The 25368-nt window shown below is 52.9% G+C and overlaps 1 protein-coding gene across 1 annotated transcript; it reads left to right on the top strand.

Moving 5' to 3' along the window:
* Positions 1 to 1753: 1753 nt before the first annotated feature.
* LOC115384700 (tumor necrosis factor alpha-induced protein 2-like) lies at positions 1754 to 23494 on the top strand. The gene is made up of 13 exons (XM_030086939.1): positions 1754 to 1937; positions 2602 to 2754; positions 2949 to 3364; positions 4136 to 4347; positions 7331 to 7559; positions 7630 to 7786; positions 8688 to 8805; positions 15158 to 15250; positions 15563 to 15686; positions 21170 to 21295; positions 21430 to 21573; positions 21655 to 21776; positions 23047 to 23494. The coding sequence occupies exons 2-13, from the start codon at positions 2616 to 2618 to the stop codon at positions 23228 to 23230; spliced, it is 2064 nt and encodes a 687-aa protein (XP_029942799.1). The 5' UTR covers positions 1754 to 1937; positions 2602 to 2615; the 3' UTR covers positions 23231 to 23494.
* Positions 23495 to 25368: the final 1874 nt, after the last annotated feature.

Genomic DNA, 25368 nt, shown 5'->3' with positions numbered 1-25368 from the left:
CAGAGTGAGGCTCGCTAATGGTTTGAGGCTAGCTGGAGGCTAGCTGATGGGTTGAGGCTAACTGGAGGCTAGCTGGAGGCTATCTGATGGGTTGAGGCTAGCTGGTGGCTAGCTGATGGTTTAAGGCTAGCTGGAGGCTAGCTGATGGTTTGAGGCTAGCTGGTGGCTAGCTGATGGGTTGAGGCTAACTGGAGGCTAGCTGGAGGCTAGCTGATGGGTTGAGGCTAACTGACAGCTCAAAGCTACTTCACCAAATGTGCACTTTTTGATTTGTTTGTTTCTGGAATGTAAGGACGCGTCACCTGATTGGCTGCTGCCGTGTGGCTGCAGCTGATTGGTCCTCTGGACTTCCTGGTTTACTGTGCATGGCCTTCAGACGACTGACAGATTTCTTTGTATCAACCTGCCATTTGTAATAAAGAGGTTTCATCACAGTGTCGGTGTCGACTCTCACTCTCACACCCTCACACCCTCACCCTCGGTTCACTCTCACACCCTCACACCCTCATCCTCGGTTCACTCTCACACCCTCACACCCTCACCCTCGGTTCACTCTCACACCCTCACCCTCGGTTCACTCTCACACCCTCACCCTTGGTTCACTCTCACACCCTCACACCCTCACCCTTGGTTCACTCTCACACCCTCACACCCTCACCCTTGGTTCACCCTCACACCCTCACCCTCGGTTCACTCTCACACCCTCACACCCTCACCCTCGGTTCACTCTCACACCCTCACCCTCGGTTCACTCTCACACACACCTCACCCGTTTCACCCGGTGCACTCGGTTAACCGGTGAGCGAGCAGCCTCGGCTGTTTGGTTTTCACTCACTTCTACTGGAGCGATGATTCCGACTGTCTGTCCCTGACTGTATGTCCAACTGTCTCTGTCAGTCTGACTGTCTCTGTGTTTGTCCGACTGTCTCTGACTCTGACTGTCTCTGCCTGTCTTTCTGCCTGTCTGTCTCTCTCTGTCTGTCTGTCTCTGCCTTTCTGACCTTCTACCTCTGTCTGTCTCTGAGTATCTCTGTCTTTCTGTCTCTGTCTCTTTGTCCCACTGTGACGGTCTGTAGGACTGACTGTCTCAGATCCTCATTTCTTGGATTTAGTGGTCCAGAGGGTCCATGTCCCTGAAGTCCTCTAGGTTTCAGGTCTCCCTGGTTCCAGGTTCAGGTCCTCCAGGAGAAACACCTGACTGGACTGAGAGTCCTGGAGCCTCCGAGACCCTCCAGGACCAGGACCGAGACCCTCCAGGACCAGGACCGAGATCCTCCAGGACCAGGACCGAGACCCTCCAGGACCAGGACCGAGACCCTCCAGGACCAGGACCGAGACCCTCCAGGACCAGGACCGAGATCCTCCAGGACCAGCACCGAGATCCTCCAGGACCAGGGCCAGGACCAAGACCCTCCAGGACCAGGACCGAGACCCTCCAGGACCAGGACCGAGATCCTCCAGGACCAGGACCAAGACCCTCCAGGACCAGGACCGAGACCCTCCAGGACCAGGACCGAGACCCTCCAGGACCAGGACCGAGATCCTCCAGGAACAGGACTGAACACCCCCCCCCCCCGCCCCAGGGAGGGAGGATAAGAGGAAAGAGAGAGGAGAGAGGACAGGAGGGGGAGGGGGAGAAGGGGGGGAGGAAGAGGAGGAGGGGGAGGAGTCAGTCATTCAGGCAGATCATGTTACAAAGTGCGTCAGACTGCAGAGACTCAGTGAGCAGAGACCAGGAAGAGCTGGAGACGAGTTACAGCTGGAGACGAGTTACAGCTGGAGACGAGTTACAGCTGGAGACGAGTTACAGCTGGAGACTAGTTACAGCTGGAGACTAGTTACAGCTGGAGACTAGTTAAAGTAGTTTAGAGAGGTTGTTTTGAATTTGGTCGGTGGTCTCAGAACGTCATCAGTCTCACCTGGACGACTTCAGACAGGTAAGAGGGGGACGGGTGGAGGACAGAGGGTGGAGGACAGAGGGTGGAGGACAGAGCTGAGGGTGGAGGACAGAGGGTGGAGGACAGAGCTGAGGGTGGAGGACAGAGGGTGGATGACAGAGAGCTAAGGGTGGAGGACAGAGGGTGGAGGACAGAGAGCTGAGGGTGGAGGACAGAGAGCGGAGGGTGGAGGACAGAGGGTGGAGGACAGAGCTGAGGGTGGAGGACAGAGGGTGGAGGACAGAGGGTGGAGGACAGAGCTGAGGGTGGAGGACAGAGGGTGGAGGACAGAGCTGAGGTCGGAGGACAGAGGGTGGAGGACAGACTTCATGTCTCTCCACAATGTAAACCTTCCTCCTCCTCCTCTTCCTCCGCCCTGGCGCTGTGATATCTGATCCATGTGGACCTCGAGGTTCTCCACCTGTTCTCTCAGGTTCCAGCTGTTCTGGGGGGGGGGGGGGGGGGGGCTTCATTGGTTCCAGTCTGGGTTCTCTCATTCTGGTCTGGACTCTTTGGTTCCGGTCTGGTTCAGGTGTTCTCTGTGGACCACTTCCTGTTGTCTTGTTTGTTGCCGAGGCCAGCAGGACCCTGGAAACCAGACCCGGGTCTCTGGGGCCATCTGGTGAAATAAAGGTTCAGTAAAATGTGGACCGGGTCTTTGCAGAACCCCTGAAGAACATGAAGAACGTCAGGTTTTCAGCGGGAGGCGGCCGTCCTGAGGAGAACCGGGACGGAACCCGGGTCTGGAACAGGCTGAAGATCCCCACCAAGATCTGGAAGAACCAGGTCCGCCGAGACCAGCTGGACCACACTGAAGGTCAGAACCAGCAGGAACCAATCACAGCAGAACCGGCAGGGTCTGGGTCAGAACCAGCAGGAAGTCACCTGGACCCAGCAGAACCAAGATAAACCCTGCAGAACACGTGGTTCCCCCCGGGGTTCTCCAGAGACTCCGGATCTGCTCCACAGGTGGACCCTGAGAGACTCTGAAGGATCCTCTGTGTCTCGCAGGTCCTGCAGAGAACCCGGACCGTCTGGACCAGGTCAGCAGGAGGCTGATCCTCCGGGAGGACCGGCTCTTCGGTCAGACCTCCTCGGTCCAGGAGGAGGACCAGCTCCACAGAGACCTGCGGGTTCTGGAAGACCTCCTCTGGACCGCTGTCCAGAACACCTTCAGCTCCTCTGTGGACCAGCAGGAGGCGCTGCGGAGCGCCGTGACCGCCATCCAGCAGCAGGAGGAGCAGGACCGGCGGTGGGCGGAGCTTCAGGGTCTCCGGGGTCCAGGGGGGCGGGTCCCCGCATGGCGTCCTCTCAGGCTCCTCAGGACTCACGACCTGCTGCTGGAGGACCTGGTGGAGGCTCGACTGAAGGACGCCTGTGAGGACCAGACCGTGGGACGGGACCTGTCCTCCGCCGTCAAGAGACAGGTGAGTCCTCCAGTCCACCAGGGCCCTGCTGGGTCCCTGCAGGGGTCTCCAGTCCACCGGGTCCCTGCTGGGTCCCTGCTGGGTCCCTGCTGGGTCCCTGCTGGGTCCCTGCTGGGTCCCTGTGGACAGAGTCCAACTCGCATGCTCGACTGCAGTGAAGGAACCGGGTCCAGGTCCGGATAGAACCAGGCGGAAGGCCCGATGGAGCAGGTAACCATGGTAACCAGGCGGAAGGCCCGATGGAGCAGGTAACCATGGTAACCAGGCGGAAGGCCCGATGGAGCAGGTAACCATGGTAACCAGGCGGAAGGCCCGATGGAGCAGGTAACCATGGTAACCAGGCAGAAGGCCCGATGGAGCAGGTGACCATGGTAACCAGGCAGAAGGCCCGATGGAGCAGGTAACCATGGTAACCAGGCAGAAGGCCCGATGGAGCAGGTAACCATGGTAACCAGGCAGAAGGCCCGATGGAGCAGGTAACCATGGTAACCAGGCGGAAGGCCCGATGGAGCAGGTAACCATGGTAACCAGGCGGAAGGCCCGATGGAGCAGGTAACCATGGTAACCAGGCAGAAGGCCCGATGGAGCAGGTGACCATGGTAACCAGGCAGAAGGCCCGATGGAGCAGGTAACCATGGTAACCAGGCAGAAGGCCCGATGGAGCAGGTAACCATGGTAACCAGGCAGAAGGCCCGATGGCTGCCGGGGCAGACAGGAAGTGGTCGCGGTGGTCAGCAGGAAGTGGCCGACCGTACGGTGTGTGTGCTGCAGGTGTGTGCGTTGGGCCGCCGGGTGAAGGACGACCTGCTGACGGCGGCGAGGACGGTGGCGCCGTGTTACCCTGCTCACCTGGACATCCTGACGCTGTTCCTCCGCCTGTACCACCGCCGCTTCAGCCGACACCTGGAGCACCTGGCCCAGCAGCAGCTGCAGCCGGACGACGGCCGCTACCTGCTGCTGTGGGCCAACCGCCTGTACACAGCGTGAGACACACACACACACACACACACCTCCACACAGCGTGAGACACACACACACACACACCTCCACACAGCGTGAGACACACACACACACACACACACACCTCCACACAGCGTGAGACACACACACACACACACCTCCACACAGCGTGAGACACACACACACACACACACACCTCCACACAGCGTGAGACACACACACACACACACACACCTCCACACACACACACCTCTACACACACACACACCTCCACACAGCGTGAGACACACACACACACACACACACACACACACCTCCACACAGCATGAGACACACACACACACACACCTCCACACAGCGTGAGACACACACACACACACACACACACACACACACACACCTCTACACAACGTCACACACACACACACACACACACAATATGTAGATGTGTGTGTGTGTGTTCTGTGTTGATTTATTGGCGTCTCCTCCTGTCTCGTGTCTCTTGTCTCTGTCTCTTGTCTCTGTCTCTGTCTCTGTCTCTGTCTCTTGTCTCTTGTCTCTTGTCTCTGTCTCTCTCTGTCTCTTGTCTCTGTCTCTTGTCTCTGTCTCTGTCTCTGTCTCTGTCTCTGGTCTCTGTCTCTGGTCTCTGTCTCTTGTCTCTGTCTCTTGTCTCTGTCTCATGTCTCTGTCTCTGGTCTCTGTCTCTTGTCTCTGTCTCTTGTCTCTGTCTCTTGTCTCTGTCTCTGTCTCTGGTCTCTTGTCTCTGTCTCTGGTCTCTGTCTTTTGTCTCTTGTCTCTTGTCTCTGTCTCTTGTGTCTGTCTCTTGTCTCTGTCTCTTGTCTCTGTCTCTGGTCTCTGGTCTCTGTCTCTGGTCTCTGTCTCTTGTCTCTGTCTCTTGTGTCTGTCTCTTGTCTCTTGTCTCTGTCTCTGGTCTCTGTCTCTTGTCTCTGTCTCCTGTCTCTTGTCTCTTGTCTGTCTCTTGTCTCTGTCTCTTGTCTCTGTCTCTGTCTCTTGTCTCTTGTCTCTTGTCTCTGTCTCTCTCTGTCTCTTGTCTCTGTCTCTTGTCTCTGTCTCTGTCTCTGGTCTCTGTCTCTGGTCTCTGTCTCTTGTCTCTGTCTCTTGTCTCTGTCTCTGTCTCTGTCTCTGTCTCTTGTCTCTTGTCTCTTGTTTCTGTCTCTCTCTGTCTCTTGTCTCTGTCTCTTGTCTCTGTCTCTGTCTCTGTCTCTGTCTCTGGTCTCTGTCTCTGGTCTCTGTCTCTTGTCTCTGTCTCTTGTCTCTGTCTCATGTCTCTGTCTCTGGTCTCTGTCTCTTGTCTCTGTCTCTTGTCTCTGTCTCTGTCTCTGGTCTCTTGTCTCTGTCTCTGGTCTCTGTCTTTTGTCTCTTGTCTCTTGTCTCTGTCTCTTGTGTCTGTCTCTTGTCTCTGTCTCTTGTCTCTGTCTCTGGTCTCTGGTCTCTGTCTCTGGTCTCTGTCTCTTGTCTCTGTCTCTTGTGTCTGTCTCTTGTCTCTTGTCTCTGTCTCTGGTCTCTGTCTCTTGTCTCTGTCTCCTGTCTCTTGTCTCTTGTCTGTCTCTTGTCTCTGTCTCTTGTCTCTGTCTCTGTCTCTTGTCTCTGTCTCTTGTGTCTGTCTCTTGTCTCTTGTCTCTGGTCTCTGTCTCTTGTCTCTGTCTCCTGTCTCTTGTCTCTTGTCTGTCTCTTGTCTCTGTCTCTTGTCTCTGTCTCTGTCTCTTGTCTCTGTCTCTTGTCTCTGTCTCTTGTCTCTTGTCTCTGGTCTCTGGTCTCTGTCTCTTGTCTCTTGTCTCTTGTCTCTGTCTCTGGTCTCTGTCTCTTGTCTCTGGTCTCTGTCTCTTGTGTCTGTCTCTTGTCTCTTGTCTCTGTCTCTGGTCTCTGTCTCTGGTCTCTGTCTCTTGTCTCTGGTCTCTTGTCTCTTGTCTCTGTCTCTTGTCTCTGTCTCTTGTCTCCTGTCTCTGTCTCTGGTCTCTGGTCTCTGTCTCTTGTCTCTTGTCTCTTGTCTCTTGTCTCTGTCTCTGGTCTCTGTCTCTTGTCTCTGGTCTCTGTCTCTTGTGTCTGTCTCTTGTCTCTTGTCTCTGTCTCTTGTCTCTGTCTCTGGTCTCTGTCTCTTGTCTCTGGTCTCTTGTCTCTTGTCTCTGTCTCTTGTCTCTGTCTCTTGTCTCTGGTCTCTTGTCTCTTGTCTCTGTCTCTTGTCTCTGTCTCTTGTCTCTGTCTCTTGTCTCCTGTCTCTTGTCTCTGTCTCTTGTCTCTGTCTCTTGTCTCTTGTCTCTGGTCTTTTGTCTCTTGTCTCTGTCTCCTGTCTCTTGTCTCTGTCTCTTGTCTCTGTCTCTTGTCTCTGGTCTCTTGTCTCTTGTCTCCTGTCTCTTGTCTCTTGTCTCCTGTCTCTTGTCTCTGTCTCTTGTCTCTGTCTCTTGTCTCTTGTCTCTGGTCTCTGTCTCTTGTCTCTTGTCTCTTGTCTCTTGTCTCTGTCTCTGGTCTCTGTCTCTTGTCTCTGGTCTCTGTCTCTTGTGTCTGTCTCTTGTCTCTGGTCTCTGTCTCTTGTCTCTGGTCTCTTGTCTCTGTCTCTCGTCTCTGTCTCTTGTCTCCTGTCTCTTGTCTCTGGTCTCTGGTCTCTGTCTCTTGTCTCTTGTCTCTTGTCTCTTGTCTCTGTCTCTGGTCTCTGTCTCTTGTCTCTGGTCTCTGTCTCTTGTGTCTGTCTCTTGTCTCTTGTCTCTGTCTCTGGTCTCTGTCTCTGGTCTCTGTCTCTTGTCTCTGTCTCTTGTCTCTGTCTCTTGTCTCTGGTCTCTTGTCTCTGTCTCTTGTCTCTGTCTCTTGTCTCCTGTCTCTTGTCTCTGTCTCTTGTCTCTGTCTCTTGTCTCTTGTCTCTGGTCTTTTGTCTCTTGTCTCTGTCTCCTGTCTCTTGTCTCTGTCTCTTGTCTCTGTCTCTTGTCTCTTGTCTCTTGTCTCCTGTCTCTTGTCTCTTGTCTCTTGTCTCTGTCTCTTGTCTCTGGGAGTCAGTGAGGTCCTGCAGCTGGACGAGCTCCAAATGAAAGTGTCCTCTGTCGGGTTTGTCCCACTGTCCTCTGCTGAGGCGTCCTTTGCTGAGGCGTCCTCTCTCGAGGCGTCCTCTCTCGAGGCGTCCCCCCTCAGCGGGTCCTGTCCCCAGAGGACCACGTCGTGTCTCGGTCCTCTGCTGGGAGACGAGCGGCTGAAGGTCCTGGAGGACCGGTACCTGAGCAGCTCAGAGGTACCAGAGACCGTCCGGTCCACAGAGCCGGCCCGTGTCCTCAGAGGTCTCACGGTCCGTCTCCTTCCAGGACAGACTGAAGCTGTGGCTGGACAACCTGCTGAGCCGGGAGCAGCAGGCCTGGAGGACCGGCAGGGACCCCGAAGTCCTGGACGGGTACCGCTTCAGTCCACTGGCTGCTGACGCCATCCAGGTCAGTCACTGGTCCAGGTCGGTCTCTGGTCCAGGTCAGTCTCTGGTCCAGGTCAGTCGCTGGTCCAGGTCAGTCTCTGGTCCAGGTCAGTCTCTGGTCCAGGTCAGTCTCTGGTCCAGGTCGGTCTCTGGTCCAGGTCAGTCTCTGGTCCAGGTCAGTCTCTGGTCCAGGTCAGTCTCTGGTCCAGGTCGGTCTCTGGTCCAGGTCGGTCTCTGGTCCAGGTCGGTCTCTGGTCCAGGTCAGTCACTGGTCCAGGTCGGTCTCTGGTCCAGGTCAGTCTCTGGTCCAGGTCAGTCGCTGGTCCAGGTCAGTCTCTGGTCCAGGTCAGTCTCTGGTCCAGGTCGGTCTCTGGTCCAGGTCGGTCTCTGGTCCAGGTCGGTCTCTGGTCCAGGTCGGTCTCTGGTCCAGGTCAGTCTCTGGTCCAGGTCAGTCTCTGGTCCAGGTCAGTCTCTGGTCCAGGTCAGTCTCTGGTCCAGGTCGGTCTCTGGTCCAGGTCGGTCTCTGGTCCAGGTCGGTCTCTGGTCCAGGTCGGTCGCTGGTCCAGGTCAGTCTCTGGTCCAGGTCGGTCTCTGGTCCAGGTCAGTCGCTGGTCCAGGTCAGTCTCTGGTCCAGGTCGGTCTCTGGTCCAGGTCGGTCTCTGGTCCAGGTCGGTCTCTGGTCCAGGTCAGTCGCTGGTCCAGGTCAGTCTCTGGTCCAGGTCAGTCTCTGGTCCAGGTCAGTCTCTGGTCCAGGTCAGTCGCTGGTCCAGGTCAGTCTCTGGTCCAGGTCAGTCGCTGGTCCAGGTCAGTCTCTGGTCCAGGTCGGTCTCTGGTCCAGGTCGGTCTCTGGTCCAGGTCGGTCTCTGGTCCAGGTCGGTCTCTGGTCCAGGTCAGTCTCTGGTCCAGGTCAGTCTCTGGTCCAGGTCGGTCTCTGGTCCAGGTCGGTCTCTGGTCCAGGTCGGTCTCTGGTCCAGGTCGGTCTCTGGTTAGCTCTAGTCTCAGATTCCTGCTGTGTGATCAGAGACCAGACTGAGACCAGGAGGCTCACCGTCCACTTCCAGGACTTCCTGTCCAGGTAAGCCCCGCCCACCGCCACTGGGGCTCTGTGGCCCACAGAGGGATTCATTCATCCAGGGTAAACTGATCCGGACTCATCCAGTCCAGAACAAGAGGGTTCTGCAGGATCTACCAGGATCTACCAGAGTCCTGGAGCTGGAGGGTTCTGCAGGATCTCAGCTGTTCTAGCACTGCTCTTCTGGACAGAGACCTCAGATGTGGTCCTGGTCTTTCCAGGGACCAACATGTCCCACTGTCCCCTGTCCTACATTTGTGCAACTGGATCCTGGATTAGGTAATCCAGGATCACCGAGAGATCCTGGATTAATGGTCCCGCCCTGCAGCCAGATGAGAGCGCTCAGGGCCTCTTGTGCATGCCCCGTCCTCCTGTCTCCTGTCCGTCCTCCCGTCTCCTGCCTGTCCTCCTGTCTTCTGTCTGTCCTCCTGCCTGTCCTCCTGTCTGTCCTCCTGTCTTCTGTCTGTCCTCCTGCCTGTCCTCCTGTCTGTCCTCCTGTCTCCTGTCTGTCCTCCTGTCTCCTGTCTGTCCTCCTGTCTCCTGCCTGCCTCGTTACCGCCCTAATGTGTGACACCTGTGTCTCCCCATCTTTAAGCTCTGCTGTCCTCGTGTCTCTCGTCGGCTGTCCCTGGTGGAGCGTGTCCTGTGTCCTGTGTCCTGTCCTGACGTCTGTCCTGCACCTGCGCTCGAGTCCGTCCACCGGGACATTAATCCTGGACATCGTCTAACCAGGGTTGGGGAGTAACGGATTACATGTAACATGGTTACATAATCAGGATACAAAAAAATTGTAACTGTAATCCATTACAGTACACACAAAAAATATGTAATCTCGTTACAGGTACTTCTGATAAACACAGATTACTGAGCGGGATTACTTTTGAAAATCAGACGGAATATAAACAGACATCAGCGCCGGATACAGACACTGTGACACTTTACGGCACCTTACAGCACTTTACGGCACAAACCGCCATATTGTAGATCTATAAACAGTAGACACCGTAGATATATAAATGATAGACGCCGCATCACCGCTGTCCTGGAGCAGCCTCCCGCTCTGCTGATAGGTTTAACCGTGAATAAACAACCCGCGATGCCCTGGATTTGACCCCCTGCTGCTGGAGTCATGGCTGCTCCAGAGAGAAACTCTTCTGGATGGAAACGAGACATTTGGTATTTCAGTCAGATGAGGCCAGAACTTCTCTGTAGGATGTAAACTCTGCCTCCAGCTGTGAAAAAGCTCTCAACATCCAGGAACTCATCAAACCTGAAGACACATCTACAGGTATGAAACACACCTGGACTCACAGACAAGCTAAAGTGTTGTTAGCCTGCTAACCTGTCAGGAACCTGCTGACCTGTCAGTAACCAGTCAGTAACCTGCTAACCTGTCAGTAACCTGTCAGTAACCTGCTAACCTGTCAATAACCTGTCAGTAACCTGCTGACCTGTCAGTAACCTGTCAGTAACCTGCTAACCTGTCAGTAACCTGTCAGTAACCTGCTAACCTGTCAGTAACCAGTCAGTAACCTGTTAACATGTCAGTAACCTGCTAACCTGTCAGTAACCAGTCAGTAACCTGTTAACCAGTCAGTAACCTGCTGACCTGTCAGTAACCAGTCAGTAACCTGTTAACCTGTCAGTAAGCAGTCAGTAACCTGTTAACCTGTCAGTAACCAGTCAGTAACCTGTTAACCTGTCAGTAACCTGTCAGTAACCTGCTAACCTGTCAGTAACCTGTCAGTAACCTGCTGACCTGTCAGTAACCTGTCAGTAACCTGCTAACCTGTCAGTAACCTGTCAGTAACCTGCTAACCTGTCAGTAACCAGTCAGTAACCTGTTAACATGTCAGTAACCTGCTAACCTGTCAGTAACCAGTCAGTAACCTGTTAACCAGTCAGTAACCTGCTGACCTGTCAGTAACCAGTCAGTAACCTGTTAACCTGTCAGTAAGCAGTCAGTAACCTGTTAACCTGTCAGTAACCAGTCAGTAACCTGCTAACCTGTCAGTAACCAGTCAGTAACCTGTTAACCAGTCAGTAACCTGCTAACCTGTCAGTAACCAGTCAGTAACCTGCTAACCTGTCAGTAAGCAGTCAGTAACCTGTTAACCTCTCAGTAACCAGTCAGTAACCTGTTAACCAGTCAGTAACCTGCTGACCTGTCAGTAACCAGTCAGTAACCTGTTAACCTGTCAGTAACCTGCTAACCTGTCAGTAACCAGTCAGTAACCTGCTAACCTGTCAGTAACCAGTCAGTAACCTGTTAACCAGTCAGTAACCTGCTAACCTGTCAGTAACCAGTCAGTAACCTGCTAACCTGTCAGTAACCAGTCAGTAACCTGCTAACCAGTCAGTAACCTGCTAACCAGTCAATAACCTGCTAACCTGTCAGTAACCAGTCAGTAACCTGTTAACCAGTCAGTTACCTGCTAACCAGTCAGTAACCTGCTAACCTGTCAGTAACCAGTCAGTAACCTGCTAACCAGTCAGTAACCTGCTAACCTGTCAGTAACCAGTCAGTAACCTGTTAACCTGTCAGTAACCAGTCAGTAACCTGTTAACCAGTCAGTAACCTGCTAACCAGTCAGTAACCAGTCAGTAACCTGCTAACCTGTCAGTAACCAGTCAGTAACCTGTTAACCAGTCAGTAACCTGCTAACCTGTCAGTAACCAGTCAGTAACCTGCTAACCTGTCAGTAACCTGTCAGTAACCTGCTAACCTGTCAGTAACCAGTCAGTAACCTGCTAACCTGTCAGTAACCAGTCAGTAACCTGTTAACCTGTCAGTAACCTGCTAACCTGTCAGTAACCAGTCAGTAACCTGCTAACCTGTCAGTAACCTGCTAACCTGTCAGTAACCAGTCAGTAACCTGTTAACCTGTCAGTAACCTGCTAACCAGTCAGTAACCAGTCAGTAACCTGCTAACCTGTCAGTAACCAGTCAGCAACCTGTTAACCTGTCAGTAACCTGCTAACCTGTCAGTAACCAGTCAGTAACCTGCTAACTGTCAGTAACCAGTCAGTAACCTGCTAACCTGTCAGTTACCAGTCAGTAACCTGTTAACCTGTCAGTAACCTGCTAACCTGTCAGTAACCAGTCAGTAACCTCCTAACCAGTCAGTAACCTGCTAACCTGTCAGTAACCAGTCAGTAACCTGTTAACCTGTCAGTAACCAGTCAGTAACCTGCTAACCAGTCAGTAACCTGCTAACCTGTCAGTAACCAGTCAGTAACCTGCTAACCTGTCAGTAACCAGTCAGTAACCTGTTAACCTGTCAGTAACCTGTTAACCAGTCAGTAACCTGCTAACCAGTCAGTAACCTGCTAACCTGTCAGTAACCAGTCAGTAACCTGTTAACCTGTCAGTAACCTGCTAACCTGTCAGTAACCAGTCAGTAACCTGCTAACCTGTCAGTAACCTGCTAACCTGTCAGTAACCAGTCAGTAACCTGTTAACCTGTCAGTAACCTGCTAACCAGTCAGTAACCAGTCAGTAACCTGCTAACCTGTCAGTAACCAGTCAGCAACCTGTTAACCTGTCAGTAACCTGCTAACCTGTCAGTAACCAGTCAGTAACCTGCTAACCTGTCAGTTACCAGTCAGTAACCTGTTAACCTGTCAGTAACCTGCTAACCTGTCAGTAACCAGTCAGTAACCTGCTAACCAGTCAGTAACCTGCTAACCTGTCAGTAACCAGTCAGTAACCTGTTAACCTGTCAGTAACCAGTCAGTAACCTGCTAACCAGTCAGTAACCTGCTAACCTGTCAGCAACCAGTCAGTAACCTGCTAACCTGTCAGTAACCAGTCAGTAACCTGTTAACTAGTCAGTAACCTGTTAACCAGTCAGTAACCTGCTAACCAGTCAGTAACCTGCTAACCTGTCAGCAACCAGTCAGTAACCTGCTAACCTGTCAGTAACCAGTCAGTAACCTGTTAACCAGTCAGTAACCTGCTAACCAGTCAGTAACCTGCTAACCAGTCAGTAACCTGCTAACCTGTCAGTAACCAGTCAGTAACCTGCTAACCTGTCAGTAACCAGTCAGTAACCTGCTAGCCTGTCAGTAACCAGTCAGTAACCTGCTAACCTGTCAGTAACCTTCTAACCTGTCAGTAACCAGTCAGTAACCTGTTAACCTGTCAGTAACCTGTCAGTAACCTGTTAACCTGTCAGTAACCTGCTAACCAGTCAGTAACCTGCTAACCTGTCAGTAACCAGTCAGTAACCTGTTAACCAGTCAGTAACCTGCTAACCAGCCTCTCCAGGCTGAACTCAGAAGAATCTGGTGGAGGTGATAATCTCTTCATCCTGGATGGAGGATTTACTGGAGACTGCATGTTTCCTTCTGTCACTGAGGAGTGAATGACCTTTGACCTTTGACCTCTGACCTCTGGAACAAACACTGTTCATGGCCGACCTGAAGACAAACCCTATCCACCCTCGGGGCCCTGAGGTCCTCTGGCAGCGCCTTATTGTGTGTTCCTAAAACCAGAACCAAGACCAGAACCAAGACCCCCCCACTATGGCCCCGCCTGTGGAACAGCCTGCTGGAGAACCTCAGAACCAGAGACCCTCAGGACCAGAGACCCTCAGGACCAGAGAACCTCAGGACCAGAGACCCTCAGGACCAGAGACCCTCAGAACCAGAGAACCTCAGGACCACAGACCCTCAGGACCAGAGACCCTCAGGACCAGAGACCCTCAGGACCACAGAACCTCAGGACCAGAGAACCTCAGAACCAGAGACCCTCAGGACCAGAGACCCTCAGGACCAGAGACCCTCAGGACCAGAGAACCTCAGGACCAGAGACCCTCAGGACCAGAGACCCTCAGGACCAGAGACCCTCAGGACCAGAGAGACTGTTGATATTTTTAAAGGGAGGTTGAAAACACACCTTTTTAATCAGGCTTTAACTGACCTTCTATCATCCTCTTATTCCATTTTTACTCATGTAATTTTACTCTATTTTATTACGTACTTTCAACTTGTTTTACTTTTTTACTTTGTAATCCTGTCTTATTATTTTATTTTAATTTCGTATCATATTTTATCATGTTTTAGCTGTTTAACTCCAGTGTTTCCTCAGGGGGGTCCTTCACTCTGAGGGGGGGTCCTTCACTCTGAGGGGGGGTCCTTCACTCTGAGGGGGGTCCTTCACTCTGAGGGGGGTCCTTCACTCTGGGGGGGGGGTCCTTCACACTGAGGGGGGTCCTTCACTCTGGGGGGGCTCCTTCACTCTGAGGGGGGTCCTTCACTCTGAGGGGGGTCCTTCACACTGAGGGGGCTCCTTCATTCTGAGGGGGCTCCTTCACACTGAGGGGGCTCCTTCACACTGAGGGGGCTCCTTCACTCTGGGGGGGCTCCTTCACACTGAGGGGGCTCCTTCACACTGAGGGGGCTCCTTCACTCTGAGGGGGCTCCTTCACACTGAGGGGGCTCCTTCACTCTGGGGGGGCTCCTTCACTCTGAGGGGGCTCCTTCACACTGAGGGGGCTCCTTCACTCTGGGGGGGGTTCCTTCACTCTGGGGGGGCTCCTTCACACTGAGGGGGCTCCTTCACTCTGGGGGGGGGGGTTCCTTCACTCTGGGGGGGCTCCTTCACACTGAGGGGGCTCCTTCACTCTGAGGGGGCTCCTTCACTCTGAGGGGGCTCCTTCACACTGAGGGGGCTCCTTCACTCTGGGGGGGCTCCTTGACTCTGAGGGGGCTCCTTCACACTGAGGGGGCTCCTTCACTCTGGGGGGGGTTCCTTCACTCTGGGGGGGGTCCTTCACTCTGAGGGGGCTCCTTCACTCTGGGGGGGGGGTTCCTTCACTCTGGGGGGGCTCCTTCACACTGAGGGGGCTCCTTCACTCTGGGGGGGGTTCCTTCACTCTGGGGGGGCTCCTTCACACTGAGGGGGGGGGTCCTTCACTCTGAGGGGGTTCCTTCACTCTGAGGGGGGGCTCCTTCACTCTGAGGGGGTTCCTTCACACTCTGAGGGGGGTCCTTCACTCTGGGGGGGGGGGTCCTTCACACCGCGAGTTGGTCCTGGTCCAACGCCGGGGTCACTGTGCCCGGGTCTTCTGGTCCTGGCTGGCCTGGGGGGCTCCACACTTCGGTGTGCGAGTTCCGTTGGTCTGTCGGGGTCGGAGGTCGGGTGCTGGAGCCCCACTAACGACCCTCGATTTCTCCTGGTGGGGGCGGCCCCACCTGTGGAGTTTTCCCAAGATGCTTAGTGTCATGCCATGTCTCCTCTGTTCTGTGCAAATTAATGGGAGAGTGTGTGTGTGTGTGTGTGTGTGTGTGTGTGTGTGTGTGTGTGTGTGTGTGTGTGTGTGTGTGTGTGTGTGTGTGTGTGTGTGTCCAGGTACTCGGGCTGGGTGCAGGACTTTGTCAAATCGTCTCTCAGTAACGTCCCCTCAGTGATGAAGGCTCAGCTGCTCTGTGAGCAGCAGCTCAGGTGAGACAGAGGACATGAGACATCACTGGACACCAGGACGGGGACAGACACAGGACGGGGACAGACACAGGACAGGGACAGATAGGACGGGGACAGACACAGGACGGGGACAGACAGGACGGGGACAGACGACACACCAGGACGGGGACAGACATAAGACACTACACTGGAACCACTGACACTCAGTGGCACAGTGACACTGCATGTGTGTGTAGTGTGTGCAGTGTGTGTGTAGTGTGTGCAGTGTGTGTGTAGTGTGTGTGTGTAGTGCGGACAGTGCCGGCTGCTGATTGGCTGTCTCTCTGTCCTCAGGGATTACATCACAGGATCACTGCATCTGTCTGAGGAGCAGAAGCTGCACTGCAGCGACTCCCTGTCTGCCCTGAGGCATTCTGGGTACTGGAGTCTGACCAGCGCCGTGCAAGTCCGGCTCAAGGTACCGCCGCTCCGTCAGGTCGCTGAGTGACCTCCGTCAGGTCGCGACCTCCGTCAGGCCACTGAGTGACCTCCGTCAGGTCGCGACCTCCGTCAGGCCACTGAGTGACCTCCGTCAGGTCGCGACCTCCGTCAGGCCACTGAGTGACCTCCGTCAGGTCGCGACCCCCGTCAGGCCACTGAGTGACCTCCGTCAGGTCGTCAATCAATCAATCAGTGTATTTTTGTACAGCCCAGTATCACAACAACAGCTGCCTCAGAGGCTTCAAGATGTTACTTTGGTCGGTAAAAATAAAAACAGTGAATAAGCATCATGTTAATATGTCAAATTCACAGTAACGAGACAAAACGAAGCAACCACCGCCTTCGACCCTCACATCCGGCAAGAACAAACTCCAGAAACCCAGTGGGAGAAGAAGAGATCTTGGGGAGAACCACAGTATGGAGGGATCCCTCTCCCAGGGACGGACAGCTTTGGCAACAGCTAGCATGAGACAATAAGAAGTAAAGCCTAGGACTGTTGAGGACAGTCCGTTGGACGGTCCAGCACAAGAACCACGGATCCCAGCAGTAGAACCGAAACCAGTCCACGGGCAGGACCGACAGGGGTGTCCTCCCGGTCCGGACGGAGCTTGTTCGTAGGCCCTCGTAATAGTGGAGTCAGCAGCTGAAACTGGAGAAGACTCCCCCTCGAAGGGGGGGACAGCAGGGGAAAAGCAATGAACGGACTAAAGGGAATAACATTCAGACATTAGAGGACAGGGCTCAGTGCACCGTACTTCCCACAGCATTCTAGCTCCTGGGGCAGCTTTGTGGGTAGTTTAGTATTTAAACTAGTATTTAGTTAGTTTAGTTTAGTTTAGTTTAGTTTAGTTTAGTTTAGTTTAGTTTAGTTTAGTTTAGAATCCCTAGCTGACCTGATCATAGGCTGCATCGAAGAGAAACGTCTTGAGCCTAACCTTAAATGTGGAGACTGTGTCTGCCTCTTTGACACCACTTGGAAGCTGGTTCCATAAAAACGGTGCCTGATAGCTAAAGGCTCTTCCACCTAGTGTCCATTTAGAGACTCTAGGAGTCACCAGTAACCCTGCATTTTGAGAGCGGAGTGCTCTGATTGGTTGATAAGGCGTTAAAGCATCTCGGAGATAGGTCGGAGCCATCCCATTTAGGATTTTGTAAGTGAGGAGAAGGATTTTAAATCTAACTCTAAACTCGACAGGAAGCCAGTGAAGAGATTTTAGAACGGGAGTAATGTGTTCACGTCTTCTAGTTCCAGTTAATAATCTGGCGGCCGCATTTTGAACCAACTGAAAGTTTTTTAATGCACTTTTTGGGCAGGCTGCAAGAAGGGAGTTGCAGTAGTCCAATCTCGTAGAAACAAATGCATGGATGAGTTTTTCTGCATCGCTTCTAGGTAGAATGTTTCTTATTTTAGCTATGTTGAGCAAGTGGAAATATGCTGTTTTACAAGCCAGGTTGATGTGTGCTTTAAAGGAGATATCCTGATCAAATAAGACCCCGAGGTTCCTCACAGTAGAGGAGGAGGATACACTGACGTTATCTAAGGTGATAATCTGTTCAGATAGACACTCTCTCAGTTTATGGGGGCCTAGTATAATGACCTCTGGATTAAGCCTGGATTAAGCCAGGATTCAGACGGAGATAGTTCGTAGTCATCCAGGATTTAATTTCTCTGATACAGTCACTGAGTCTGTCTATTTGATTAGTTTGATCAGGTTTCATAGATAAATACAGTTGTGTGTCATCTGCATAGCAATGAAAATTGATATCGTGACTTCTAATTATGTTCCCTAAAGGAAGCATATATAACAGAAATAAAATTGGCCCGAGCACGGACCCTTGAGGAACCCCATAACTGACCTGGGAGCACGGTGAGGACTGTTGGTTAACGTGAACAAATTGGTACCTATTAGATAAATAGGATTTGAACCAGCAGAGGGCTTTTCCTCTGATGCCGACCTCACATTCTAACCTCTGCAGGAGAATATTGTGGTCGATTGTATCAAAAGCTGCACTGAGGTCTAGGAGAACCAGGACTGAGACTAGACCTGCGTCAGCCGCCAACAGCAAGTCATTAGTGACTTTAACTAACGCAGTCTCAGTGCTGTGATAAGCTCTATATCCTGACTGACATTTCTCAAATAAACTATTGTCCTGTAGGTGGCGGTAAAGCTGTTTAACCACGAACTTTTTCCAGGAACTTTTGAAATAAAAGGCAGATTTGATATCGGTCTGTAGTTAGCTAGAATATCAGGATCAAGATTAGGTTTTTTCAGCAGTGGTTTGATTACTGCGAATTTAAATGACTGTGGCACATAGCCAATTTCTAGAGAGGTATTTATTATAGTTATGATCGTATTTAAGATAACTGGAAGAATATCTTTGAAAAGCTTAGTTGGAATTGGATCTAGGAGACGGGTTGAGGTTTCAGAAGACATTACAATCGAAGTAATCTCAGCCCCATTTACTGATGAGAAACTATCTAGTATTTCAGGTATTTCAGGTGGAGGCAGTGGCTGGATTCCCTGAGCTTGATCTGAGGAAAGCGCTTCACTGATTTTACCTCTAATGGTTATGATTTTATCATTAAAGAATTTAAGAAAGTCATGGCAGCTTAAAGATTTTGGGATTACTGGTTCCACTACAGTATGACTGGTTGTCAGTCTGGCTACAGTGTTGAACAGAAACCGAGGGTTATTTTTGTTTATTTCTATTAAACGAGAGTAATATAATGTCTTGGCTTTAAAAAGAGTTTGTTTATAGCTTAGCAAGCTACATTTCCAGGCCTTCAGAGATTGTTCCGATTTAGATTTACGCCACAGTCTTTCTAATTGCCGAGTTTTTTGTTTGAGAACACGGGTTTCAGAATTAAACCATGGAGCAACGCGCCTGGGTCGATTGGTTTTCAGCTGCAACGGAGCCACTACGTCAAGGGCAGATTTTAGTGAGTGCATAGCACTGTCAACAAACTGATCACTATTATCACCACTGGTCAATAAGCTCATTTCTGTGAGTTCACAAGATAATGCAGCAAATGCAGGCTGGATCAATTCTTTGTACCGAGCCACAGATTTTTCAGATAATGTCCGTATCAACTGAATTTTATCTTTTTGAGCAGAGTAGTCTTCAATCAAAACCTGAAAAGTAATTAAAAAAATGGTCTGAGAGTATGGGGTTCTGAGGGAGAACATTTAGGTCACTGACTTCTATCCCATATGTTAAGACCAGATCCAGGGTGTGCTTGTGACTATGAGTGGATTCATCAACACTTTGAGAGAAACCGATACTATCTAATACTGCAATAAACGCATTACTCAAACTGTCACCAGAATCATCCACATGGATGTTAAAGTCACCTATTATAAGGATCTTGTTATGAGTCAATACTATATTGCTTAAAAACTCTGAGAACTCAGTTAAAAAGTCAGAGTAAGGACCAGGAGGTCGATACACAATAATTAATAGCACAGCTTTTTGATTCTTCCAATTTGGACAAGTAAGCGTTAGTATTAAGCTTTCAAAAGAGTTGAATTTAACATTAGTTTTGGGTTTAAGAAGAAGACTGGAGTGGGAAATCACTGCCACACCTCCACCTCCACCTGTTGATCTAGCTGTTTGGAAATTAACATAGGTTGGAGGGGTACATTCATTGAGCCTCACATAGTCATCTTGCTGAAGCCGAGTTTCTGTTAGAGCAAGGAGATCAATGTTATTGTCACCGATAAGGTCATTAACTAACAGAGATTTAGTGGAGATTGCTCTAATGTTTAGTAGACCACATTTTATGTATTTCCTACTGGAAGAGTTATTCTGTCTCGTACAGGTGTTAAGCTTTTTACCCATTGACTTTTTTTTTAATGCTTTGAGCACTTTGGACAGACTCAGTCTCTGTTAGCCTAGGTAAACCTCCATGCTTGACTTGTAAAATCCGGGAGCAGGATTAGTGACGGGATCAACAATATCAACAGAGGAGCGTTCTACACGACTGCTCTACGCCCGGGGCTCATAGCTGGATTGTCAATTTAGGGTACTAAGCCGATCAGCCATATTGTGAGCTAAAAGGGCTGCACCATCCAAAGTTGGGTGGATGCCGTCCCTGCGGATGAGCCCAGGCTTTCCCCAGAAGGTGCGCCAGTTGTTTGGAAAAATAACTCCGTTTTCCTCACTCCATCTAGACAACCAGCGATTGAATGATGAAAGTCGGCTATACATTTCATCATTGACCAAATTGGGCAGGGGACCAGAGAATATTACAGCATCAGACATCGACTTCGCCAATTCACACACCGAGGCCACTTGTAATTTGAGCACCTCTGATTGTCTCCGCCGGGCATCATTACCGCCTGCGTGAATCACGACTCGACGGAATCTCCTACCTTCCTGTTTTAAAAGCCTAAGGTTCCCCTCGATGTCCCCCACTCTGGCCCCCGGGTAACACCTAACCTTCACCGCTGGCAGCTTCACGTCTCTAACTATAGAGCTGCCAATCAGCAGCGTGTCCAGTTCAGCCGGCGTGTCGTCGCTGAGGGGAGAGAACCTATTGCAGACGTGAAGCGGTTCTTGGAGTGCTACGTGGCGGTGCTTAGCACTAGCCTTCCTCCGGACCGTCACAAACCGGTCCTGGTCTTGCCCCGGCTGCTCGGGACACGCTGCGGGGCTAGGCTTACTAACACTCCTCTCACTGCGGGAGCGGGCTGCAAGCCCTGCCGCTACCTGGCTGTAGCTAGCGCTGCCCTGCCCCTCACATCTGCGCAGCCGCTCCTCTAACTCGGTTACCCTGGCCTCCAGCGCTGTCAATACACTGCACTTTACGCAAATACCCCTATCGTCAAGGGAGGCAGGGTTCTGACTCAACATACGGCACACTGAGCAGGAAAGAAAAGAAGACAGAGGGGAGGACGCCATAGCGGTCCCGGCGGACATGGCTAGTTAGCATGCTAAGCTAGTTAGCACGCCGGTGGCGCTAACGGCGGAGAAGAGATGTAATTCACGAGAGATCACTGGTCAATCGGGGCCGAAAGTAACCCCGGGGGCGTAAAGTAACCCCGATTTTTGATTGCTTCGTGAATTAACAGTAACAGCAAGAGAGAGACAGCAAGAACTTCAGTCGCTCGCAGGCTTCAGCAACACGGAAAACACTCAGCGGAGTGACGTCAGCCAGAGGTGATCCACAGCAGCTGCCAGTGCAGAACGGCAACAAAGCATGAAAGAAAATGTTTCTTATCCAGATCCGGCACTTTGCGTCGTGACCTCCGTCAGCTCGTTGAGTGACCTCCGTCAGGTCGTGACCTCCGTCAGGTCGTGACCTCCGTCAGGTCGTGACCTCCGTCAGGTCGCTGAGTGACCTCCGTCAGCTCGCTGAGTGACCTCCGTCAGGTCGCTGAGTGACCTCCGTCAGCTCGTGACCTCTGTCAGGTCGTGACCTCCGTCAGGTCGTGACCTCCGTCAGGTGTGTGTCCTCAGGAGCAGCTGCAGTCTCTCTGGACGCCGGGCTGGGTTGACGGTTCTCTTCCCGTGGTGGACCGCCTGCTGGACTTTGTGGACAGAACCCTGAGTGACCTCAGTGACCTCCACCCCACCTGCAGGCAGGTGAGACAGCTCCACCCAGCCCCGGCCACGCCCCCACCCGGCCGTCTGAACGGTGTGTGTGTGTGTGTGTGTGTGTGTGTGTGTGTGTGTGTGTGTGTGTGTGTGTGTGTGTGTGTGTGTGTGTGTGTGTGCAGGTGGTGCTGGGCCTCCTCCATCAGGACGTGGTCGTCCGCTATGTGAAGAAGACTCTGAAGATGAAGAGCAGGAAGCTGCAGGTGGGCGGAGCTTCACGGATGATCCAGGACGCCCGGATGATGGACAGCTTCTTCACTGAACAGGCAGGACACACACACACACACACACACACACACACACACACACACACACACTGGCCTGTGTGCTGACGGAGGTGTCCTCAGGAGGGTGGAGGCTCCTGGCTGTCTTCTCTTCTCTGCAGCGTCGCTGAAATTCTTCGTCTTCAGGATCCAGAAAGCATCAAGCTGGAGGTCATGACCCTGATCCAGCTCCACCCTGACCTCAGGTACTGCTCCACCCTGACCTCAGGTACTGCTCCACCCTGACCTCAGGTCCTGCTCCACCCTGACCTCAGGTACTGCTCCACCCTGACCTCAGGTCCAGCTCCACCCTGACCTCAGGTCCAGCTCCACCCTGACCTCAGGTCCAGCTCCACCCTGACCTCAGGTCCTGCTCCACCCTGACCTCAGGTCCTGCTCCACCCTGACCTCAGGTCCAGCTCCACCCTGACCTCAGGTCCAGCTCCACCCTGACCTCAGGTCCAGCTCCACCCTGACCTCAGGTCCAGCTTCACCCTGACCTCAGGTCCAGCTCCACCCTGACCTCAGGTCCTGCTCCACCCTGACCTCAGGTCCTGCTCCACCCTGACCTCAGGTCCAGCTCCACCCTGACCTCAGGTCCAGCTCCACCCTGACCTCAGGTCCAGCTCCACCCTGACCTCAGGAGGGTCGTACTGCCCTGCTGATCCCTGATCTCCTCAGATCCTCCGGGTGCAGCAGCGGTGCGTTGCAGTAGCCGTTAGCATTAGCCGTTAGCATTAGCCGTTAGCATTAGCCGTTAGCATTAGCCGTTAGCATTAGCCGTTAGCATTAGCCTCCATTGTGTTTAACCCCCGGGGGTCGGCAGCGCAGCGCCGTCACTTCCTGGATGGCAGAACTGGAGGGAACAGCAGGAAGTGTGGGTGGATGCAGTGTCTCTGGTCTCTCCTGTCTCTGGTCTCTCCTGTCTCTGGTCTCTCCCGTCTCTCTCTGGTCTCTCCTGTCTCTGGTCTCTCCTGTCTCACCCTGGTCTCTCCCGTCTCTCTCTGGTCTCTCCTGTCTCTGGTCTCTCCTGTCTCACCCTGGTCTCTCCCGTCTCTCTCTGGTCTCTCCCGTCTCACCCCGGTCTCTCCTGTCTCTGGTCTCTCCCGTCTCACCCTGGTCTCTCCCGTCTCTCTCTGGTCTCTCCCGTCTCACCCCGGTCTCTCCTGTCTCTGGTCTCTCCTGTCTCACCCTGGTCTCTCCCGTCTCTCTCTGGACTCTCCTGTCTCACCCTGGTCTCTCCCGTCTCTCTCTGGTCTCTCCCGTCTCACCCCGGTCTCTCCTGTCTCTGGTCTCTCCTGTCTCACCCTGGTCTCTCCCGTCTCTCTCTGGACTCTCCTGTCTCACCCTGGTCTCTCCCGTCTCTCTCTGGACTCTCCTGTCTCTGGTCTCTCCTGTCTCACCCTGGTCTCTCCCGTCTCTCTCTGGACTCTCCTGTCTCACCCTGGTCTCTCGTGTCTCACTCCTCGTCCTCAGCGACGTCCACGTCTCGGCGCTGTGTTCTCTGAAGAGCGTCCTCTCAGCGGCCGACGTTCGATCCCTGCGCCGCAGCCTGGAAGAGCCCCGCCCCCACGGCGCCTCCACCAATCACAGCCCTCCGTTCTTCTCCAGGATCCACATCAAAGGCATTCAGTCCAGATTCCGTCCAATGAGGCGCTGACCCCGCCTCCGACACCTTCCTGACCCCGCCCTCAGACACACCCCTTCTGATGGGTTTTCACCACAGAGCAAAGTGTTCCTGTCCTGCTGTCAGTCCATCAGTCTGTCCATCTGTCCATCTGTCCATCAGTCTGTCCATCTGTCCATCTGTCCATCAGTCTGTCCATCTGTCCATCTGTCCATCAGTCTGTCCATCTGTCCATCTGTCCTTCCATCTGTTAGTCTGTTTAAATGTGTGAATTATATTAAAACGTTGAGAAAAGTTTATCAAAAGTTTTCTGTTTCTGAGATTCAGAAGTTTTGACAGAACAACAAAACTACAGCAACAGAAACTACAGCAGCAACAACTACAGCAGCAACAACTACAGCAGCAACAACTACAGCAACACAACTACAGCAGCAACAACTACAGCAGCAACAACTACAGCAGCAACAACTACAGCAACACTACTAACACAACTACAGCAACAAAAGCAATGTGTAATGAATTCATTAAAAAGCTTCACACACAAGTTACAATTTCTAAACACCACAATGCAGAGAGGTTTATATATGGCGCACACACACACACACACACACACACACACACACACACACACACACACACACACACACACACACACACACACACACACCCCAAATTGTTCAAGCATTCTATGGTTTTATTGTGAGAATCCAGTGAAGCCTCCGGTCCACCGGGGGGCGCTGCAGCAGGTCCACCAGGGGGCGCTGCAGCAGGTCCACCAGGGGGCGCTGCAGCGGGTCCACCGGGGGGCGCTGCGTTCATTTACTGGTAATCTGGACGTGAACTAAGATGGACAACTGTCCCTGAACGGGGACGGACAGCGACCGCCGGCGCCGGCCATGTTGTTCTGGCCTGGCGGCCCTGGAGGAGCTGAACCGGCGTCCTCCGCTCGGTGAGACACCCAGGGACAGGGACCTTCCTGTCCAGGGACAGGGACCTTCCTGTCCAGGGACAGGGACCAGGATGAACCTGACGGGGTGGCGGAACACTGGTCGGTGTTCAAACACCTGCAAAACCAGAACGGAGAGCAAGACCCGGGACTTGGAGGCGGCTCAGCAGAACCAGGACTCCTCTTCCTCACTAACAGCCCAGCAGAGAGGACCAGACTGGACCCGGCTCCACATGGATGGACCGGGTCCAGGAACCCTCCTGAACCCACTGGACCCGGTTCTCTCACTAGATCGACGGATCAGCTGTTTAGACTGAGGCCCAGCTGAGTCCAAGACCTGGTGCTCCAAACCAGGATCAGGGGTTAATCTGGGATATCTGGGTTATCTGGATCAACAAATCCAGGATCTGGTTCCTCTAAAGTCGGATAGAGATAAGCATCAGTTACCATGGAGATTTATCCAGACCAGGACCAGGTCCAGGATTCAGTCTGTTCCAGACCAGGACCAGGTCCAGGATTCAGTGTGCTCCAGACCAGGACCAGGTCCAGGATTCAGTCTGCTCCAGACCAGGACCAGGTCCAGGATTCAGTCTGCTCCAGACCAGGACCAGGTTCAGGATTCAGTCTGTTCCAGACCAGGACCAGGTCCAGGATTCAGTCTGCTCCAGACCAGGACCAGGTCCAGGATTCAGTGTGCTCCAGGTCCAGGATTCAGTCTGCTCCAGACCAGGGCCAGGTCCAGGATTCAGTCTGTTCCAGACCAGGACCAGGTCCAGGATTCAGTGTGCTCCAGACCAGGACCAGGTCCAGGATTCAGTCTGTTCCAGACCAGGACCAGGTCCATGATTCAGTGTGCTCCAGACCAGGACCAGGTCCAGGATTCAGTCTGTTCCAGACCAGGACCAGGTCCAGGATTCAGTCTGTTCCAGACCAGGACCAGGTCCAGGATTCAGTCTGTTCCAGACCAGGACCAGGTCCAGGATTCAGTCTGTTCCAGACCAGGACCAGGTCCAGGATTCAGTCTGCTCCAGACCAGGGCCAGGTCCAGGATTCAGTCTGTTCCAGACCAGGACCAGGTCCAGGATTCAGTCTGTTCCAGACCAGGACCAGGTCCAGGATTCAGTCTGCTCCAGACCAGGACCAGGTCCAGGATTCAGACTGTTCCAGGTCCAGGATTCAGTGTGCTCCAGACCAGGACCAGGTCCAGGATTCAGTGTGGGCGGGC

The sequence above is a fragment of the Salarias fasciatus genome, unplaced genomic scaffold (assembly GCF_902148845.1).
Source record: "Salarias fasciatus unplaced genomic scaffold, fSalaFa1.1, whole genome shotgun sequence".
Classification (NCBI taxonomy): domain Eukaryota; kingdom Metazoa; phylum Chordata; class Actinopteri; order Blenniiformes; family Blenniidae; genus Salarias; species Salarias fasciatus.
The sequence above is the reverse complement of the archived record's forward strand: the minus strand, read 5'-3'. Positions and strand labels throughout refer to the sequence as shown.

Excerpts from the sequence above, each read along its gene's own strand:
- LOC115384700 (XM_030086939.1), top strand. The coding sequence starts at position 2,616 with ATGAAGAACGTCAGGTTTTCAGCGGGAGGCGGCCGTCCTGAGGAGAAC. Across the intron at positions 2,755-2,948 it reads CCAGCTGGACCACACTGAAG|GTCCTGCAGAGAACCCGGAC; the intron begins GTCAGAACCAGC and ends TGTGTCTCGCAG. Across the intron at positions 7,560-7,629 it reads GGTACCTGAGCAGCTCAGAG|GACAGACTGAAGCTGTGGCT; the intron begins GTACCAGAGACC and ends GTCTCCTTCCAG.